Consider the following 21,656-nt stretch of genomic DNA (forward strand, 5'->3'; position numbering starts at 1 on the left):
TCCCACAGCCTTGAAAATTCTTGCTATAAATTTTGAAAGGTGAGGCCTTAGAAGCCAAGAAGTTTGAGTTGAGCGAGTTAAATTCAAATGTTTCAAGCACATTATTTAATAGCTCTGTTTTGTGCCTTCACAATTCTTCTGCTTTATGTCCCAAACTCTGTTCCTGCTAGGAAAAAACCTACTGAAGGCATTTATACTAAATCATGAATGATTAGTGAGACAAAGAGTTATCCTCCAGAATTATACAAACAGGGATTAAAAAGTCCTTAGACTCTCATCTACGTATCTCTAGTCAAATGCTTTTTTCTATGCCATGTGGGAATTTAGGCTCAACACTGCAATTCTTCCATTTTTTTTTTCAGTCTGGATTTCAATGTCTCATTTCTTATCTTTATTTTTAAAATACTGTGTGGGAAAAAGCCCAATATCTATGTGGGCCACCTTGCAAAGATTGCCGTAATGGTTGAACTGAAGCTAAGGTTTAGTGAGTTATTTTGTTAAGTATGTTATTCAGGTGGCATCTGGGGAAACGGAGGTGGGTGACACATGGTGCTCTCCAGTACCTCTGAAATCATATACCACTTGGCTGCAGTTCACTTTGCCAAACTATCAGGGCAGCTGGGGGTCACCATTTTTAATGACCCACAAGAAACAATTCAGAGAACAGTCAATTTCTTTCATTGAACATCTGTGAAACCCACAACTTTTTCACAAATTATGTTCTCTCCAACAGTCTTGGACTTTAGAACTAGGTATTTTCTATTGCTTGAGCCAGCCAGCGAAAATCTTCCCAAGTTTAAGATGATACTCTCTGTCTGGGAAGACCATTACAGGAAAATCACCAAACCGCAAACCCACAAACTGATGTCAAACAAAGGATGTGACTGTAAGTATGAGTTATGGGTTCTGGCAGGTTTTGTTAGGTGAAGAACTGCCTGACTGTTAAAGAAATAAAATATGCCCTATCAATAAAGGAGTGAGCCGCATTTTCCCCAGAAATAGCTGGTTCTTCCCACTTTTCTCACGTTGGCTCTTAAGAATTCAGCACAAGTTATAAAACTCAGGAAAGTTATTCCCAGAATTCAGCTTAGTAAGACAGTAAAAAAGCTACAGAAAGTTAAAAGTATTTTAAAAAACAGCAAGCTCTGCGGATGTTTACAGCCTTAGGCGTATTTAAGGTTCAAATGAAGTTGTATAACTCCTTGTTCACGTTGGATTATTTAAGTATAAGCTAGCCTGAGTGGTTCTCATTATCATTTCTTTCTCAATCAATCATCTATTCAACAAATGTTTTTTGAAAGTACACTCCCTGCACTGCACTATGTTAACCTTTATCTAATAAAAATTAATTTTGCTATTGGCATTTTAATTCAAATATAACTATATTTTAAATAAATGCATATAAACAAACATATTCAGGAGAGCATAAAATAACATTTCCAATAAGTATATCAAAGTCCCCAAAATGTTTGAAATCACCTGTACCGATTCCCTCAATCCACTTAATTATCGTTATCCTCACTAAAAATTTTCTTTCATTTCACACGCATTCTACCAGAAAAAAAAAAAGAACATAAAATGTCTTAATTAATGAAAAAGACAACTATATAATTCCACATTTCAGTAAAAGAGGTTCTCTACTAAAAGGAAACAGACACTGGAATTTCCATTCTAATTCAGCAAAGGTCTTCCTTAAAAAATAGACATTTACAAGAAATACGAAGACATTAATTTCATGAGAGCCTAAAAAGGCTCTCTCAGAACTAGATGACATAAAAGGGTAAAATTTGAAGGTGAACTTTCTTTCAAATTAAAAGCAAATTTCACTTGCCTATAAATAACAATCACTTCGGAAAAAGCCTTCACTGGTCAGACACCAAATTTAAACAGAAATAAATTTTTGTTGAGTATGGATTCCTATGGGGAAACATTTACAGAGAATTTTCTTTGGGAAATAAATTCCAGAGTTATGTGCAAACTAAGGTTATCTTGACTTTTTTGACTACTTTTGAATGTCTATATTTTTAAATTAGCCAAAGAGGAAGATTTGTGGAAAGCTTCTAGGAAATTGCAAACTAGTATATGTTGCAATATATGCTGAAAAAAGTGCTTATGTTAGATGCTTCCATAATTCAAAATGTCAAGTTGAAAATAACAAATAATATTCAGCTAGCAATAAGGAGTCTCATAATTCTTTGTAATGTAAATAGAATGTACTCAGTAGAAATCAGTTTGTGAATAGAGGCCTTTATTGTGATGTGGATATATAGGAGATTTAAGACCATTTCCTCTAAAATGTTGAGCAAAAGCATAAAAGTGATCATGTCAGTATTTTCTCCCTCTGTAAGATTTCAAGAATTTTTTAAGGAAGGAAGGAAAGAAGGAAGGAGAGAGAGAGAGAGAGAGAGAGAAAGTTCATCCTTGTGTTCTGTAGAAGTACTTAATCCTTTGCAGTCAAAACACTTGGGAGAAATAATTTCCTTAGCTTCTTGCTCTACTTGGTTGGTTTCCATTCAGTCCCGAGATCATTTTTATTCTGCTTATAGGGCTATCATTTGCTGCCCAAAGTAATAGGCTAGAGATAGAGGTGCTGATTTCTTTTGTCTTAACTATTTGATAAAATTTATTTTATCCAATAGAATTCAATTTTTCTTATTGCAGGGTGATTATGCTACTCACAGTGCTGGCCTAGGAGGAAATAAGAAGCTTGGCAATGTATGCAAAAAAACATCTTTTCTCCTTTTTTGAGTTGTTGGGGATGAAACCCAAGGCTTTGGGCATGCTAGGCATGTGTTTTGCTGATGGAGTCCCATCCCCAGCCCTCATACAGAAAATCTTTCTTAAAAAATGTATCAGCTAAATTAAACAGCATGCTTTTGAATTACATTCTGGTACAAGCTCCTTGTCTTGTGGCAGATGAAAAATAAACAATTTATGACCCAGCAGCCAATCCACAGAGCATAGTTTTAGTAGCATTATTTTAAAATTATGTACTAAGTGTTTTAAGTTAACCTTTAAAAATGGAAGAACAGAGACTACAAAAATACAGTAAAGAACCTATAATACCACTAGGAGAAGACTTAAAATTTTGGCTTACATGTAGTGAAGACTCCGGTAGCTTTGGGGCTCTGCTGGTTGTCTTTTAGAGCTACAAGGGTGACAGTGTACTCAGACGCAGGCTTCAGGTTCTTCAGCGGGTACTGGGAGGCAGAGGGCTCCACGCTGTACTGCTTGGGCTGGCCTCCTCGGGTCAGGCCCACTGTTATTCGGTAGCCTACAATCTGGGCCCGAGGTGGGGTCCAAGTCACCAGGACGGATGAGTCAGTTTCATTGACAAATTGGAGGTTAGTAGGAGCATCCAGGTCTAGATAAAATGAAACATGTCAAGAAACAGTTAGATCAGTAATTATCTTAAAGCTCTATTAAAGTGTTGAGTTTTTTTCTGCTCAAGGTGGAAACTGAAGGGAAAGTCAAAACCCTCGAGAAACTGAGCCTTTAAGAGACAGAGCGCTATGTCCAGCTCTGCCTAAACACTGTGTCAGCCACGAGAAATCCTTGACCCTTTCCTCTTGAGTGTCATCCTTCGGAAAGTCTCATTTTCCAGCAAGATCTCTCATCACACTCAGAAATTAGTTACATTAGAGTGAGGGTATTTTCTTAAAAAGGTAAAACAAATACTTGTAAACCCCACAATTTACTCTGCAAAGGTTATGGGAAGAGAGAGAAACCCAATACAAGGAAAGCAAGAAGGAAGTTCCTATGGTTCAAAGCAATAGCCCATGAATTTAGTAAATGAATAGTCATTTGCTATAGAAATAAAAGTTCTTTCACATGGTTCTGAGTAGACAATAATTATAATCATTAGGACATGCTCAGAACCTCAGATTCTCAGTAGTGACTTTGTATTATTGGAAAGAATCACATCAATTGTGGGTTTTGTTCTTGAGTGTGATAAGGAGCAGTTTCCCCTCAGAATTCTAGAACACCTTTCAGACAGAAAAAAAACCTTTAGGAGGTGTCTCAGTATAATAATTGAGAACACGGAGCCTGGAATCAAAAAGTCTGGTTTTAGAGCCAGCTCTATCCCTTTCTACCTCTGTGCCCTTATAACTTGCAGAATTTATAAAGGCTTCAGTTTCTTCTTGAATCCAATAGAGATAATAATGTTTTCCTTTATGAGGTTAAAGTGAAGATTAAATGAGTATGATGCTTGAATAGAAGTGAGCAGACAACCTGGTGTTCAAACAGTACACGCTAATTCATTACCACTTTTTTCTTTCTTTCTTTTTTTTTTTTTTTTGCAGTGCTGGGGATTATATATATATTATATATATAATTCAGGTTATTAGTGAAGTGCAGCTACATCCCTAGCCTAGGAACTACAATTCTTAAATTCTACTGGAAAAGTGTTAACAGTTTACATTTTAACTTAGATCTAGATATATTTATTAAACAAAAAATGCGCTCAAATTACTTAACCATGTTTCCATTAGCAAAGGAAATCAGGTTCTCTTAGATTCTCCCCTCTTCATGCCATTCCCGCGAGTACTGGAAATGGATTACCCATTTACCATCCACAGAGCTTATCTGAGTTTTTGTTCCAAGTTTAGTAAGCTTTACATCCAATACACAGTCTCCCTGTTGGTCATTTTCCTATTGCTAAGCTGTAAACTCAGGAGGTTGACAGAAAGCAGGTTGCACTTCCACAGGGGTCAAACATGAGGGTAGAGAACCTCGGGGTGGGGCAGACACAGGTAACAACAGTACGTACTGGTGGTCTGTTGGGCAGTCAGAGGCTTGCTCTCCCTCCCCTGGTTCACAGCAAAGACCTTGAAGTAATAGGTGACCCCAGGGGACAACCCGGAGACTTCTGCAAAGGTGTTCCTGCTGATGGGCAGCCTCTGCCCATTCTCCCCAGGCAGGTTGACAGGGATCACATCCACACGATAGCCAGTCACTGCACTATCAGGGGGTGTCCACATGATGGTGACCTTCACATCTGTCACTTCCACAAACTGCAGGTCCTTGGGAGGGGGCACTTCATCTAACAGACAAGAAAGAGCAGGTCATTCACCATTCCTACAGAAGACTAACTATTTATTTATTTATTTATTTATTTTTATATTGGGAATTTAAACGAGGGAAACTTTACCACGGAGCAACATTCCCAGTTCTTTTAATTTTTCATTTTGAGACAGGGTCTTACTATGTTGCTTAGGGCCTAGCTAAGTTGCTGAGGCTGGCCTCAAACTTGCAATCCTGCCTCAGTCTCTCAAGTTGCTGGGATCATAGATGTACTCCATCCTAGTCAGCTGAAGATGACCTTTAAAGCTATTTTCCGGGACACTTTAGGCACTTTATGGAGCTGGTCCTCCAGAGCACTGCTAAATTTTGTCTCTTAACCAGATAATTTGCTTTTTTGCATAGATTTTCATGGGTCAGTCATACTGCTTACATTATGATAGCTGAAGTTTTTTCTCTAAAATGCATAGATAAATATATGAGTTTATAGCTTAAGAGGGGTTGATTTGGATTGAGAAATTAAAATAAACATTCAAAAAAAAATCAAGTTTAAGGTAACTACCCAAAGGATATAATGGTTGTGTTTTACTGAATCATTTTATAATACTTAAGAACAACAGATGAAATGACCCTAAGCTTCTGAGGAAAAAATAAGAAGAACTGATGGTATCGTTTTTGGCCCTAAGTACCAATAGCTCTGTCTTTGATAAGCTCCCTTATATTGTGGACATTTCAGCTGAATAATGTAAGTTTAGGGGAAAACAAATATTTAAGATGACTTGAATGTAGGAACTGCTGACAGAGAGGAAACAACCCTCCCTCCTCAGGGACAATGGGCCTTTGTCTTGAATTTTCAGTTCTCCCTGGGAGGCTAATGGAATGATCCCAGGAGGCTTTGTTCTCCCACAGAAGGAGGTCCACCTATTATCTGGCTGCCCCAAGAGATAAGAAACCAAGGGGGGCACATGTTACCTGACCGTGGGGTGCCTGTGGTTTCTTGCTGGATGAAGACAGGAGTACTCTCCAGGTTTTCTTCCACAGCATAGATGGTGATGTTGTACCGAACGCCAGGTTGCAGGTCGCTAAGGATGACAGAGCTGGCACTCTCTGGAAGGTTCAGCTCAGTGCTGCTGCCCTCTATTGCTGGTGAGTAGACTACTCTATACCCTGCAGGGTCGGGGGAAAAGTGCAATAAGCTGTTTTATGAAACAGAGACTAAGAAAATCATAAATCCTCCCCTCTCTAGTCACCCTTACATCTTGCTTGGTTGGTTAAGAATCAGCAAGATTCTTTTTGATTCTTTCAATACTACCACTGCTTATAATAATGACTATTCAGTGCAAAGATAACATAAGAACAGCTATACAAACCTTTTTAATAATAAATATCATTCTTGAAGACTCGAGATACTTAATAACTGTCAATTGGAAAAGACAGTTGGTAGAAATATTCATGCTAGGCAGATTTCTCTTCTTTGAGCTCTGGATGATGGAAGCAATTAGTGAACCAGCCTGAACACAGAGCTGTCAAGCCCTGTCTGTGTCTTTGAGGAACTTCCAGAATGAGGCTGAATAGGCAACCCAGCTCCCTCTTTAAGAGTAAGCCTTAACGTGAGGTTTTCAGGAATACTACACCTATGCAGCCCTGGGAATGCTTGCTTTAATGGCCAATGAGCTGCCTTTGCAGGGTGGGTGTGTGTAAGGGAGTTGGTGAAATGGAATGTTAACACTGGTCCACAGTCTGGATCTGCTCTCTCCACACTTAATGCCCTAAAGACTAACAAAAGAAGCCAAAGAACAAGGCTCAGCTCACCTGTGATTGGTGCCCGGGGCTTGCTCCAGCCAATAACAATGGAGGTGTCATCAACTTGGCTCACCTTAGGGTCAGGAGGAGCGTCAGGAGCTAAGGAAGAAAGGAAGGAGGAAGTGAGGCAGTTGGACAACTTTGCTACAGCTCTATGTTTTACAAAAGGATTCCTTTAATGCCCTGTAGCACACAGGTACCTGTTGTCTGTGATGTAGACAGGATCAAACTCTGCTTTCCTTCTTGGGATATCTGATAGACATTTACAGTGTACTTCCGGCCAGGAAGCAGGTCAGGGATGTTCACAGAAGTGGCCGTGCTTGGAAGATCTTTGAAATAAAAAGGAAAGGTTATCGACCAAAGCAAACAAGTGCCTCCATAGCTGATATAAGAAGAACTACATGTTCACAGGGGGGAAAAGACTAGAAGGAAATGTAGTAAAAGATAATCAGTGATTACTAATGCACTATGGGATATTTCTTTTTTCATTTTCCAAAACTTCTCCTACAGATGCATAGTTTGTATAATCCACCCCCTCTCTGCATTTTATCAGAGGGTATTCAGTCTGAGCCACTGATTAGTTCCAGAGGCCATGAACCTGATGCCCTCTCCCCAGGGGTTACCCATCACCCCTCCAAGCCTGTCCTGGGACACACGTGTAGCTTACCCAGGAACCGGGGTCCTTTTCCGTCCTCACTCAGTTCATACTCCACCCTGAATCCAGACACAGTATCCGAAGCTGAGACCCATGAGACCACAAAGCTGCTGGCAGTGATTTCAGTCACAGATTCAGATGTGGCTACCACAGGAGACAAGGGTGTCGTCTCTCCTGTCACCGTGTTGCCTAGAGTGCCACAGAAGGGGAGAGCAGTTCTTCAGTTTTCTAGAATGTTCACCATTCTTGTCTGAAGAATATTGCAATTTTAAAAACGTAGGTGCCATTCATGGAAGGCATGGAACTGATAATAAAGCAGGTCCTGCAGACAGCCCGAGTCTGGGACACCCAGGTGTAGATCTAAGGGTGCTGGGTACGTACTGGTCACTTGACTGCTGCTGCTGGTGGTGAAGTCAAAGCGTGTCACATCTCTGTGGCCATTCTGCTGGATGCTGACCAGCTGCCCCTCATATATCATTCCTGGGGAAAGGCCTTTGATGGTGTAGGAGTTTAAGTTGCCAGGAACGGCAGCTTCCTTCCAACGGCCTGCCACATTTTTCTGAAAATTTAAATAAAAAAAAAAAAAAACAAGAGTTTGCAAGGTTGAACATTCAGAGATGATGGTAAGCAATCACATATGTAACTATTTGAGACTGAATTTTCACTCACCATCATGACTATCAAGTTGACTTATGCATTTTTTGTTTCTTTTATAACTGAATAGATTCCAAAGCATAGACATGCCAAAATTTAACCATTCACCTATTGAAAATCAAATTTGGATTGTTTCTAGTTTGGGGTTATTACAAATACAGCTTCTGTGAGTTGGTGTATTAAAAAAAAACAAAAAAGACAAATGAGGAGCCTTTTAGCTCCATCCTGGAGGAAAATCATGGAAAACTGGATTCTGGATAAAGGCCAGTAGTAAAGTTTGTTGATATTAATAATTCTATTGTAAGTAATATTTATCAAGTTTATAGCTCTTTGCTTTTTGCCTGCTTTCTCCCATTGATCTTCACCTCCCTGCATCCAACTTAGTAACAGTATCACTGCTTCCATTTTACAGGTGGAGAAGCAAAGTTACATGACATGCTGGAGGTTATGTGGTTGCAGGTGCTGAACACCTTCCCTTTGGCCAGAGTAATTACTTAATACTGGTTAACATAATTATGATAACCTAAATTTTCATCTTGCCCATTTTTTTTCATGTTTAATACAATAAACACAGATATTTTCCTTTCTAAAATGGGAAAAGGCCATATGTTCTATCTTTTAAGTTGGTAGGATACAATTCAAGTTTCTTGCCCTGCAGAAGTGTCCAAAGACACCATACTGCTTTGTGACTCAGATTCTGGGACCAGCACAAACAAGGTTCAACAGGTCTGGTTTTGTGACTCATTCTTGGATATAAACTATCCCATCAAGACTGGTAGCCAACTTCGGGCAAGACTATAGAAGAACTTAATTTCAGTTTATTTAATCTTTTGCTTCTAGTTTACATTTTCACATCCTGTCTAACTTCATTAATATGTCATGGATCACAAAGCTCATTGCAATAGAATGTGTGGAAAAGAAACACCCTAACTTCAAACAAGATGAAATTCTTTTAAGTATAAATATTCAAAGTAGTATGAGTATCAAAACACATTTTATATTCTCAGTGATTTTTCTTTTTAATTATCCAATCAACTGCTTTCTCAATAATTCAAATGCTCAAGTGCCCATTTATATTTGGGGATAAATGAAGGTGATCCTAGTATTCTCTGAACTTAAATTTAACTCAAATACACTGTGAAAAATTTTGAAATTAGTCATTAATGTTATCTCCAATGATAACATTCAATGGAGCTTTTAAAATTAGCTATCAGAATAAAATATTAGAAAATATACTCATTAGGAAACAATCTGAAAGTTTTAGTTTTAATAGACATTTTCTCCTGTATTTTAAGTACTGTTCCTCAAATTACATTATGAATCTAGGAGTTATATCAGGGCAGGTTTGAGAGGTCAAGAGAAACCAAACCTTAATAGATCAATATCCTCCTTGCTGTGGTTTCTTCAATTTCTAGACATTTATAAAATTACAGGGCTTGTTCTTTAAATAAACCAACTATCACCCCTCATCTGCACCTTCCTCTCATCACCTCTTTCTCTTTTATCTAAATAACTTCAGAGAATAAAATTAATGCTTTAAACAATGAACTGGAGATATGGTTGGGGATGTGGTTCAGTGCCTGGCATGCAGGATGCCCTGGTTTTGATCTTCAGTACCACACACAAAACAAAACAAAACAAAACAAAAACCCAAACATATGCCTTAAAAAGTGAATCCAAAAAGAAAGGAGCTAATTTGTGGAAAGGATCCCAATAAATCCTTCCTTTAATAGAGTTGAAAAATATGCCAAAAAAATAGATTCTCTTCCCATATCGGGCAAGGCTGTTTATGCCATCATTTCTAACTCCTTGCTAAGATCATTATAACATAAATTTCTAAATTCTAAATACAAAAAAGTCAATTTGATTGACTACATATTCTCACTAAGAAAATATACTGTGTGACAGTTCATCAGATGTGTCGACTCAAAAGCTAGAAACAAAGAAAACATGAGAATTTGGTAAGGTGGGGATACTTAATGTTCAAGGTTTCTGGGTGATACTCACAGGTCTCCACCTGAGAATGTACTTGATTATTTGAGATTGTTCTGGTGCATTCCATTGGATGGGGTGAGAGTTGGCCTGACTGGCAGTCTCAGTGATGGTTACTTGGACAGGACCAGTGTTGCCTAAAAATGAAAAGATGGGATTTGGTTATATAGAGTGTTTGCTCACTTCAATTTAAAATTTAATATACATGGACCATCATTAAAAACAGACTGCTTATCAGTTAATATTAGTATAATAAAAATGAACTGGGCTTGGTTAAGTCTTTTACCTCCTGACATTGAAAATCAATACAGCAAATACTTTCTTAGGTGAATATTATTGTTCTTCAAATGAGAAACGGAAATGTTTATAACAAATTAAACAATTAAAAAAATCTCTTTAGTCTGTTTTCTTCTTTATTTTCAAAGGAAGAATTGCAAAACAATTGTGAAACCTGCTGTGACACAAATAATATAATTCAGAATATAAACTTCATTTACTGATTATATTAAGTTTCCTTTAAAGAAAATTCTAATTTGTGGAAGATTTCATCACCAATGAATCTGCTATCTAAGAAGGAAACAACATTCCAAAGGCCATATGATGTGATGTAAAACAAACATTTCTAAATGTTTGAATCTTAGGCAAATAGACAAAGGTAATAATTAAAACCCCAGTTTTATTTCTCATTGGCCTAAGAATTCTGTCACTTTGGAAAAAAAATTTCTATTCAAGACATATCCACTAAAATTACATCAGTGGTAGAATTATTAAAAGATCAAAGTTTTTTTCAAAAGGAGTTAACAACTAAAATGACATTATAAGGTATATAATAAATTCAATGTTTCCACATATTGGTATGTGTGACTGTTGCCAACAAAATCTAAAATATGAACTTGGTTCTTTTGTTTAAAGAAAAGGAAAAATAAGGAAAAGGGATCAATTTCTTTATATAATAAACTCCACTTGGGATAAAACAAAACAGCACTGAAATATTTAGGTTTAGAGAACAGAAAACTATCTTTCTCCTACATGCTATATTCTTTATAATGTCAATGTTCAATTTGCTAGAAGTAAACAAATAAAGTTATTTGTAATAAATAACCTTTCCAAGAATTTTGTATGTTTAATAAAGCACTTCACCAGATTATTATCAGATTCAAGTTTTCTGAAAGGTCTTAGGAAAAAGTATATTTATTTTCAAATATATATAATTTATTTGTAAATGTATTTAGTATCTTAGCCATTAAATTCTTTCCAGCAGAATAAACATGTAGATCTATGTGGACTCAAAAGTTCTGGAATAATATACTAACTTTCATACTGATAATTCAAAGTTGGTTGGAAATTCAAATATTCTTTGAATCTTAGTTTCATTGAGTGCACATATTTCCAAGCCACATGGTTATCAAAGTTCACATATAGCCAGGTTCAACGGCACAATCTGTAATCTCAGCAGCTTGAGAGGCTGAGGCAGGAATATCTCAAGTTCAAAGTCAGCCTCAGTAAAATCGAGGCACTAAGCAACTCAGTGAGACCCTGTCTCTAAATAAAATACAAAATAGGGCTGGGGATGTGGCTCAGTGTTTGAGTACCCCTGAGTCCAATCCCCAGCACTCAGAAACAAAAACAAAAACAAAAAAAAACGTTCACACATAAAATTCTCAGTTTTCCATCCTAAAGTGACATATATTTCACAGAACATGCAGGATGTTTGTTTTAATCGATTGGCAGAAGTTACTCACATGGCCCTCTTTGAATCATCCCTCTGTTTATGGATAGTCTCACAAATATGAATATATTTTTAAAAATAAATATTTAAGTTTTAGAGATGTGACTATTTAAAGTACATTCATATAAGTCAGTAAATAGAGGACTATCAGATCCTTAAGTTATTTATGATCACTGGCATAAGGTTGTTTAAATATTGATCCTTTAAAGAAATCCTACACTTCAGATAGAGACACCTAGTATGCATTTTATTTAGTATGTCAATCATGATTTTGAGGGGGGAAAGTATATGAAGATTGAATGTCTGTGAAGATTGTTTTAAAAAGACAATAAGTCACCTTTAAGAGTAATCATACTCCCATGTCCACACAAAGAGGAGGATGGCAAAGGGGAATCAAAGGATATGGGAAAAGATTACCATGATGGTTTTGCCCCAGCGGGAAAGGAGTACACCACAGAAGCCTCTTTTCCTTCCCTGTTCTGAAAGTCTAGGCTTTAACATTTAGGCTTATGCTGTGGCATACCTCTAAGGAAACTGCACTGAATAACAAACGGGGATTTAGCATATTTTCGTCCAGGAAGCAAAGGAAACTGTGTCGGTTATTTGTTAAGTCAATTAAATTCCTTTTAATCACTATGCTCTACTTTATACTCCATATAGTTCAGACACTGTTTACACATTATTTAGATTTAAATTTTTGACCTGCTTTTTTGGTGGTGCTGGGATTGAATCCAGGGACTCCTATGTGCTAATAAGCAAGCTCTCTATCACTGAACTACATCACCAGCCCTTTTAAAATTTTATTTGGAAACAGGGTCTCACTAAATTGCTCACACTGGCTTTGAACTTGAGATCCTTCTGCCTGAGGTTTCAGAGTAGCTGGGATTACAGGGTGCATAACCATGTTGGGTTTGCTCATCCTTTTAATATTGGCTGGTTGGTAGAACTTTTTCAATTAACTTATCTGGCATATAGTAGCGATACACTAGCAATTATTCACCACCAACATCTTTACTCCCTTTCTTCTTTAGTACAATCGAACAAACAATAATGTAGTTAAGATAGACACCATGTCTACCCTTATAACATCAGCTTAAAATAAGGTCAAAATGAGTAATTTCCAGTAATCGTGACCCCGTAGAAGTTAAACATTCATGATTTTTAGGCTCAGTCACTTTTTCCTCTATTTAATTTGCTAAGATCTGTGCTCTCCTAGTTGCTTATTGACAAACCAAAAGCCGCTTATCTTTTGCTAGTTTGAACAAGTCTACCAAGTCCTATGTAGGAGGAACAAACAGAGCCAGGGCTCAGAGACCATCTATTGGTAATCTGTTGTCCCTTTATTCTTTCCACACTCTTAAAGCCCCACATGCTTGGCATGAGCCATTGAGCAAAGAGATAAACACCCAAGAGATAAACACCCAAGAGATAAACACCCAAGAATGAGGCTGAGATCAAACGTCCAGCCCCTTTCCCCAGGATCTCCTGTGCCCTATGGGCTCCTGGCCCTTCCCCTTTTCAGAGAATTGGAACAAAGGTATCAGGTAAAACTCTATAAACAGAGGACTCCTTCCCAGACAGATTTTATCTCTAACAGATCCATCTAAATGCAAGCAGGTATGTGGACAGGTTTATTTCAAAAGAAAGAGAAAAGATCTCTCTAAATCACTCAGGAGAAAGCGGTTTTCAACAATTGCCACATCAATTTCAATAATCATAAACATAAAAACAAGAATATTTTGTGCCAGGGATTGAACCAAGGTGTCCTTAACCACAGCCCTTTTTAATTTATTTTTTAAAATTTGAGACAGGATCTCACTAAGTTGCTGAGGCTGGCTTTGAACTTGGCAATCCGCCTGCCTCAGCCTCCCAAGCTGTTGATATTACAGGTGTGTGCCACAGCACCCAGTTGAATTAAAAAAAAAAAAAAAATTAAAGTGATTCTTTAGCCTAAATCTACCAAGAAATACAACTTAAGGGTCAGGTGAGTCTGAGGTCTGAGCCCACAGGCTCACCTTCTCCAGGCCTGACTGTATGAGGATTGGCAAGAGCTGAATCTTCCAAGGTCACAGAAAGGATGCAGTGGGTGGCTGGTATTTAGGATCACAAACTGTCAGATCATTAGTGTGGAAGGAACTTTAAAGGTAATTAGCTACAATCCCCCCCAGTTCATGGATGAGGAAATGGGGGAGAGAAGCTTGACTGGCATCCCTTTGGCAGCACATGCAGGGCTGGGACCCAGGGTTTGGCTAAAGATGCTTTTGGCCAACGGCTCCCATAGCTCACTCTCTGTGAGACAGTCTGCTACCCCATTACAGGGGGAGGAAGTTAATTTAATCTTAATTTCTATTGCATGCAGATTCTGGTACCCCCAAAATCTTTTTCTTTCTGAAAGTAGGCCATATTCTCTCTAAAATTAATGGAGACTTAGAGACCTTATTCCTCAGTAGTTGCTCAAAAAAACTGATGCTGAATAAGTAGACTTTCATAATTTAACATGTTTTATTATAATCACTCAGCAAATTTAAAAATTTTTAAATTTTCCCAAAATGAATTAATAACACCTACAGCTAGGAATAATGTCTTTGTGTCCTGAAAACACCCAGCAACAAATATTTGAGGGTATTTGAACTGTGCAGGCAGAGATGACCAAGTTACTCAACTCTTGGCCCAGGATACTTTGTTCCACATTCCAACTGATCAAACAAATAAAAGCTTGACACAAAGAGGGCTTAGGTGACATGGGGAGCGGACACATGCCCCATGTTGCATGTCATGCCCTCTCCAGGCAACTTCATCAAAAACCATCATAGAAAACCCAAACACCCAGCATCACTCACTTTGTATTTTCTATTTCCATGTATGGCTGGGAAGATAAAATTAGCCAGTGTTGTAACCTAATGGAATGCTCTACAGCGTAAGAAAGAACATTACATATATGCACCTTTTCAGAGCCTTCGTGCCTTTTTCTGGATGGATTGGGTGGGGGAGAAAGGAAAATCATGTAAGTCAAAAATTCAATCTATTATTGAACAACGATATGAGAAAAGAATGGGAAAGAGAGGAGCCCCCACCCTGGGTCTCAGACTATGAAGAGCATTGGTGCTGTCTGTTCCAACCACTGACAGTTCTCGGTCTGCAGTCACAGAGCTGCCTACCTGGATAGGTCTGCAAGGGCTGGCAGTGCCACTCCCCAATGCCACGGCCGTAGCAGTAGCACTGGTATCTGACACCATGCACGTGTTTATCCCACGAGTCTCCAATTTGGTAAAATGTCCGGGTTTCTGAATCTTGGCACTGGTCTAGAATATATGCAAGAAAAAGATAAATAGCCTTGAAGATTTAAGGGTACAAAAGTTAATTTCAGTGTGCTAGAGCATGGATTCTTAGAAATTTAAGTAAAACTGTCCAACTCTCCTTACAAATACATGCAGTTAAAAAATACTTTGTTCACATTCTTTGCCTTATGGGATGATTAGTTTAAAAAACTATCCATGGGAAGAAATATTTAGTTTTCTTAAAAGGACATATTTCTAAGTAAAAATGAAAAGATTAAGATCAGTATATATTGATAATCTGAGCATTAATTTTTTAAAAATTACACATTTTAATGATATCAATGTAACTAGCTTACCATTTGAATGGCTAGGAAACACTTACAATAATTTCACTTTATATATTTCTTCAAAATCTGGAGGAACTAGATTTTAACTATGAGTACCCTCTGAGCAGCTTCTAAGAAAACCTCCTAGGATCCTTCCCAGCTTGATCAATCTCAGGGAAACTGATAACAACAGTTGTTATCAGTTTGTTTTCTTGGTGAGTAACTTGCCTCTTTCAGTAAAGGAGTCTTAATGAATTACCCTAAAACTTTGGAGTACTAGTAACCCAGCTCTTTTAAGATGCAACCTTTACTTTTTGCTCAGTGCTACTATAAAGAGCAGCCAAAAAATGGAGTGTTCTAGAAGGAGATAGTACTGGCATACTTCTTTGCCCATGTTACTGCAGAGTCTGTAAATAAAAGTGCCTTTTCCTAACACGATTCAGAACTAAAGAACTAACTGCACTGAATTGAAATGAATCTGCATTTGTCATCAAATTCTGCAACAAACAAACAAACAAAAAACCAAAAACAACCAGATGATTATCACTACTGAGAGAGAAAAGACTTTGCAAATCTCTGTAAACAACTAAGCAAACTCTGGCGTCAGCTTCAGTCATACAGCATTGAATAACTTTCCTTATCCAAAGCTGGCTGAACCATCCCAGAAGAAGGGCTACTTACCAATGGGATCGCACTTCCATCGGCCCCGGCCCTGGCCAAAGCAGGTACAATTCAGCATGTGTCCCTCTTCATGTCGTTTGTGGAATGTGTCATTTACATTGTAAGTGATGTCATCAACAATGCACTGATCTGTTTAGAGAGCAGTCAGATGGGTGAGGAACTTTTAAAAATCTTGCTGACGAAATAAAATGAGTTAAACTTTTCAAAGCATATAGATTTTTCCCACTTAATTATCAAAAATTCCATGAGAAGAACTTTCTACTGATATAGAATAAACTTTTTTTTCAAAGCTTAGTCAGTATTACAATTTTTTCCCCTCCCCCAGATTTTCTCTTCTACACTTAGGACTGTTGAAGATTACAACAAATACAACTAAAAGCCAGTTTTTGAACAAATATATGTCTTAGTTTCTGTAAAGTTCTTACTTAGGTAATAAATTTCTTTAAATCTCTGACTGCTATAAAAAAGATGTTTTAACATCTTATACAGTATACAGCACAGTGTTGTGAGCTGGTCTCTGGAATGGGGAGAAGGGAGGAGACATTGAATTAGGGAAATAAAATTATATCTCTGGGTGTTTGAAAAGTTAAATCAAGCTCAACTCTATGCCTTGCTCCCTGAGAGAGCCTGAGAAAATGGCTTTGCTCTTTGGGTCTCAGTATCTCCATTTGTAAAAGGAAGACTTGGTTTGCACACAGAATTAAGTAAGGCTCCTTTCAGCTCTGCCACATCATATTCAACTACTATTATTCCTGGACTGTGTTATCCATTCAACACCACAAAAGGAACAAGTTCAAGCCAATATCTGCTTACTAGCTACTATTATGAACGATTTATTAGCTCACAGTTCTACCTAAATATTACTTTTCAAATCAAAGAAATGGAAAACTGAAAGTTTCAATGAATCAACACTTCCTCACATTATATATGTGGGTTCAAAGGGAGAAAAGTGATCTGAGCAAAGGAAATTAATCACTCTATTCTTAAATTCTTCTTAAATTCAAATCTGCAAGGATCTGATTTTAGAATGGCATTTTTGTGTGTGTGTGTGTGTAGAAATAATCCCATCTCTTTTAGACACAAATGCCATGATATCATGTAAAGCTCAGAGGATCAGATATCTGTGTTCTTGCTTTTAAAGCCACCCTTTTGGCTCAGTCTAAGTTCTTCCAACTTCAGAATGCTTCAGAGCCTTAGAATCACTGTGCCACCTTATCTCTCAGTGAACCTCATGGACCTTTTGATGTCAAAGTTAGAGCCAAGCCCAAGCCCAATCTGACTCCATTAGGTTTTCTTATCTTTTTGCTAGAGGTCTAGAGACTTGGTGCATTTCCTCTATTTCTGAGCTGATATCACCCAATGTACTTCCTTCAAGAATCAATTTCCCTCTCCCCTGTCCTTCAATGCCACAGGGCGAATGTTCAGAGCCATTCCATTTTAATGCTTTTGTTCATTGCTACTGAGACAAAGAAAAATACTAAAAATGGAAAAAATTGCAAAGATCATAGGTTTCTATAAAGTTCTTCCAAAATCTTTCTAAAATCCTTTCAGTGTTATAGTGTCCCATCAAACATAATCACTGGAAATCTCTTTGAGAAAAGAAAAGAATTACCATACCAGCTTTTCTTAACTGGCTGCCCCAAACGATGAACTTCTCCAGCATGGTAGACTGACTAATGGAGTGGCATTGGCTACAAGTTTTCCCATGAAAGCCTCTCTCTGAACCCTTTGCTTTCTCAAATGCTTCAGTTTATAAGGCAGCATACCTCGAAGCTGGGAGTAGGCGACACATGTCCACTCCCCACGGCCATTCCCAACACATGTGCACCTCATCATGTGGCCCATATCATGCTGCTTATCCCACTGGTCTCCAATGCGATACATGACCCCTTCGTTGGTTGTGCAGATTTCCTCATGGGCTGTTTTGAAATGGAGAAGAAATGCATTTGGTAAATGATCACAGGGTCAAGGCACAGGTGTGCAAGCACTGTTACCCGTCCAGTCTGGTCATCCTGAGAACTCTCACTTGCGAAGACTTGTGTGCCTCAAAAATACCAGCTGCAAGGCAGAGGCATAGTGTTCTGAGTCCCGGAGAGAGGCAGCATCATCCGGAGGGAAAGTATGTTTTTCCATTTGCTTGTTTTTTTTTTTTTTTTTTTTTCTCATTTCTTACTATTGATGTATTAAGATTATACATAATAGTGGGACTCATGATGCCACATTTGTACATGCACAGGATATAATTTGGTCCTTTAGGGGAAGTATGTTGTAGGACATTTGCAGGAAGGGTTGGGCATGTTAAACTGATGTGATGCCTACATGTTTACTAAGGGTTCACTCTGTTCCAAAAGCCTGAATTGAGTACTGCCTTGCAATTTTCCTATTTCCAGTTTATTCTAGTTCGAAGGAAAACTATGTTGGGTGTTGAATTGTAAGCAAAAGTGAGTTTTCCTTTTAAACTGGATGTGATCTTTTGTTGAAATGAGAGCAATAAAAGCGCGGGTAGTTTCCTTGAGTCTTGTTCACGCTCGACACTGTAGGGTACACAGGTTCTTGGTTCCACAACCAGAAAAATCAAATGTACTCTTTGGAACTCTTGAAATTTGAAAACAAATAAAAGGTATTGGTTCCCCTTTCTCCATTCATATAAACTGGAGATTAAAAGGAAAAAAAATTCCCTACTTGTCAGAAAATGAAAACAAATTTTCTGACTTGTTTCCATCACTTTGGTATTTAATAAGTGTTAAAGCTAATGCCAGCCAGTCATGTGTCAATACTGTAGCTCTGTGACTTCAACATAGATTGTTTTAAGTGACTCAGTTATGTGCTCTTGACAAAAGGCAGACCTTTGCAAATTTGTATTTCCAGACTTCTAAAAAAACATTTTTAATTGTCTGTGTATTTTGGACATTAAATCATGTCAATGAGATTTTAAAAGCATTCAAGTAATTATATAATCATATCTTTTCAGTTCTAATGTATATGATGTAACATGTATACACACACGTATATCACATACATTTTTCTTTTCCAAATTGTCTTATTGGGTGGTGAAGCAGGAATAAACAGGACATTCATCTGTCTCTACTCCCCGAATGGTTGTCCACAGGGGGCTTCCTCTTACCAGCCATGGGGCAGAATCCAAACTTCTGGTCAGCATCATAGTTCTGTGTGGTTCCACACCATTTCATGTTGTCTCTCCTGCCCTCGGAAGTACAATCGGTGTAATTGTGGTTGTTGTATAGGAAGGGGAAGTGGCACAAGGCACCATTGGAATTTCCACCTCGAGTTTGAACCAAAACTGCCCAACACACAAACAGAAAGAAGAAGATTACAACTGAGCTTTCCCTGGTACACAGGGGGATTACTACAGCATGGTTCTGAGAGATCCAGATTTCTGCATTAATTCCCAGAGAGTCTATCCCAGAATAAAAGAGGTCTGATAATTTACTTCTAAGCTTCTTAGTGTATTCACCTTCACCTTCAAAACAGAGTTAAATCCCATTTTCACTCTCATTTTCCCAGCAAAAAATAAAAATAAAAAATAGCTTTGAATAAAACACACTTTTAACCAGAAGATACTCACACACCCTTCCTGAGTCCTTTTCAGCTCAGTGGGATTTCAAGATGTATCTTTAGTCACATCATAATCCCTACATATCAGAATAAATGAACTAAAGGACTTTTCCCTAAGTGGCATTCCCAGCAATGCTGAGGAACATGGGGAGATACCCAGCTGCTAAGTCACCACGTCTTTTGGGTCCAGACAGATCAAAAATGATGCTTCTTGTGCAACCTCACAATTAATGGTTAGACTGCTGGCAAATAAAATGGGTTGTTCTCACTGCTGTGGTTTCTCCTGGAACACTCACCAATATGGTCGTCTGTACAGAAAGAATATCTCTGGTCCTGTTCATAATTTGAAGTTGTGCTGCACCAATGATACCCATCCTGTCGCCCTTCTGTGGTGCAGGAGTAGAAAATCCTGCCGTTGTAGGTGAATGGTAGGACACATGGCTCCCCGTTTGAATTGCCACCATAAGTTTGGGTCACGGCTACAAGCATAACCAAAAGAATCTCAGTCAATAGAGCTCTCTCACCAATGGCTGCTTATTTATAGCTTAAATGAGAGACTGAGCTTGTGCCCACAAAGGAAAAAGCTAGAAAGATGGATGATCATCTGGTTCATTTCAGTCAAAATGCATTACTCAGGAAACCGGGTGCCTGCTACGGGTAGAACTGTGGACCTGAGTCCGCTACTCGTGTCTTTTGTTACCACTTCTGCTACCATGCCTTGCTTTCTTTATTTGTAAGGCTATATTTATACAAGTTAATTAAAGATGGGGCTTGAAGATGCTGAGGGGATACATATGACTATCAGCCACAAGAAACAACGCTTGAGGCTATTTTAGGGCAATTTCTTTTTAAAAGGGTGCCCATTTATTATTGCTAGAGTTGCTACCATGATTGTAGCCCAGAAGAGGTGCATTAGGTTATTGAAAGACATTTGCATCACAAAGCTGATGAAATTTGAGATGTAGAGTATAAAATATGGGTGCTTAGTTATTCCGAAAACAACCCTCTTGTAGCAATATTTTAGGCCAATAAAGATAATGCATAGCAGTTTGAGCTCCACAATAGGAAGGAAATACATAAATTAAAAGATTGGAAGAAAACACATCAAATGTCACCCCGACTGTCATCGCAGGAGGGTAATATTATAAGATTTTCTTGTTTTATTGCTTTATATATTTTGTAAATGAATGTATTGCCTTGCAAAATATAAATGGCAAAATCACCTGTATTATTTTTTTGAAAAGATAATGCATACCTGTCTCCCGGCAGCTGACTCCATGGCCCAAACAAGTGCAAATCATTTGTTTGTCTCCTTGGGTCTTCAACCACTGCATCCCCACAGAGTAGATCATACCACTGTCTGTGACACAGTGGCCATATGAAGCAGGCTGGGGGTAAGGCTGGGGCTGGTAAACGGCTGCTCGGACATCTGAGTAGCGGACAGAGCCTAGGGTCATGAGAAATGAAAATCACAAAACTGGATGAGAAAAGACAGTGAAGGACTTCTGGAGTCAGAATCCTTAGGTGCTCACAGAGAGTGCTCTGAAATCCAAGTGTCACTGGCCCGGAAATAGAAAGAGGTGTCCCTTCCATTCTGCACTGTAGCTTTTGCATTCAGTCTAAGAAATTATCCACCAAACTTTACCAAATAATCTCCATCTTCCAGTTCATCTGTGCTACTGGGATTATGTTTCTAAATGACAGACATCACTGCCATTTCACAGAGCAGATACCTTAAACAAATACCCACTCAAGCCAGGAAACTCACAGTCCATGAGTGTCACAATCCTGCACAGTAACTTCCTACCAGCCTCACTTCTGGTCACTTTCTTCTCTGCTCTCTGCCTCAGTCCACTGAGCTGTACACCCCAAGTATACCTGGAGTAACATTCTGACCTTTCCTTGGGCATCTCCCTTCACCTTAATATGATCTGCCTGGC

General features: G+C 38.3%; 1 protein-coding gene across 9 annotated transcripts in view; it reads right to left on the reverse strand.

Moving 5' to 3' along the window:
- Fn1 (fibronectin 1) overlaps positions 1–21,656 on the reverse strand; it is a 63,464-nt gene that overhangs the window by 33,299 nt on the left and 8,509 nt on the right. For 8 of the 9 annotated variants that reach the window (XM_047542989.1, XM_047542985.1, XM_047542993.1 and 5 more), the window contains exons 7-20: positions 20,972–21,163; positions 20,013–20,195; positions 19,265–19,441; positions 17,907–18,059; positions 16,141–16,269; positions 15,014–15,157; positions 10,142–10,263; positions 7,862–8,039; positions 7,493–7,669; positions 7,026–7,154; positions 6,835–6,924; positions 5,995–6,189; positions 4,772–5,044; positions 3,098–3,364 (exon numbers count right to left, since the gene is read on the reverse strand). In XM_047542989.1, coding sequence (XP_047398945.1) covers positions 3,098–3,364; positions 4,772–5,044; positions 5,995–6,189; positions 6,835–6,924; positions 7,026–7,154; positions 7,493–7,669; positions 7,862–8,039; positions 10,142–10,263; positions 15,014–15,157; positions 16,141–16,269; positions 17,907–18,059; positions 19,265–19,441; positions 20,013–20,195; positions 20,972–21,163 — 2,409 coding nt within the window. The remainder of the gene's footprint in view (positions 1–3,097; positions 3,365–4,771; positions 5,045–5,994; positions 6,190–6,834; positions 6,925–7,025; positions 7,155–7,492; positions 7,670–7,861; positions 8,040–10,141; positions 10,264–15,013; positions 15,158–16,140; positions 16,270–17,906; positions 18,060–19,264; positions 19,442–20,012; positions 20,196–20,971; positions 21,164–21,656) is intronic. The other variant, XM_047542988.1, reaches the window with a different exon arrangement.

The sequence above is a fragment of the Sciurus carolinensis genome, chromosome 3 (genome assembly GCF_902686445.1).
Source record: "Sciurus carolinensis chromosome 3, mSciCar1.2, whole genome shotgun sequence".
Classification (NCBI taxonomy): Eukaryota; Metazoa; Chordata; class Mammalia; order Rodentia; family Sciuridae; genus Sciurus; species Sciurus carolinensis.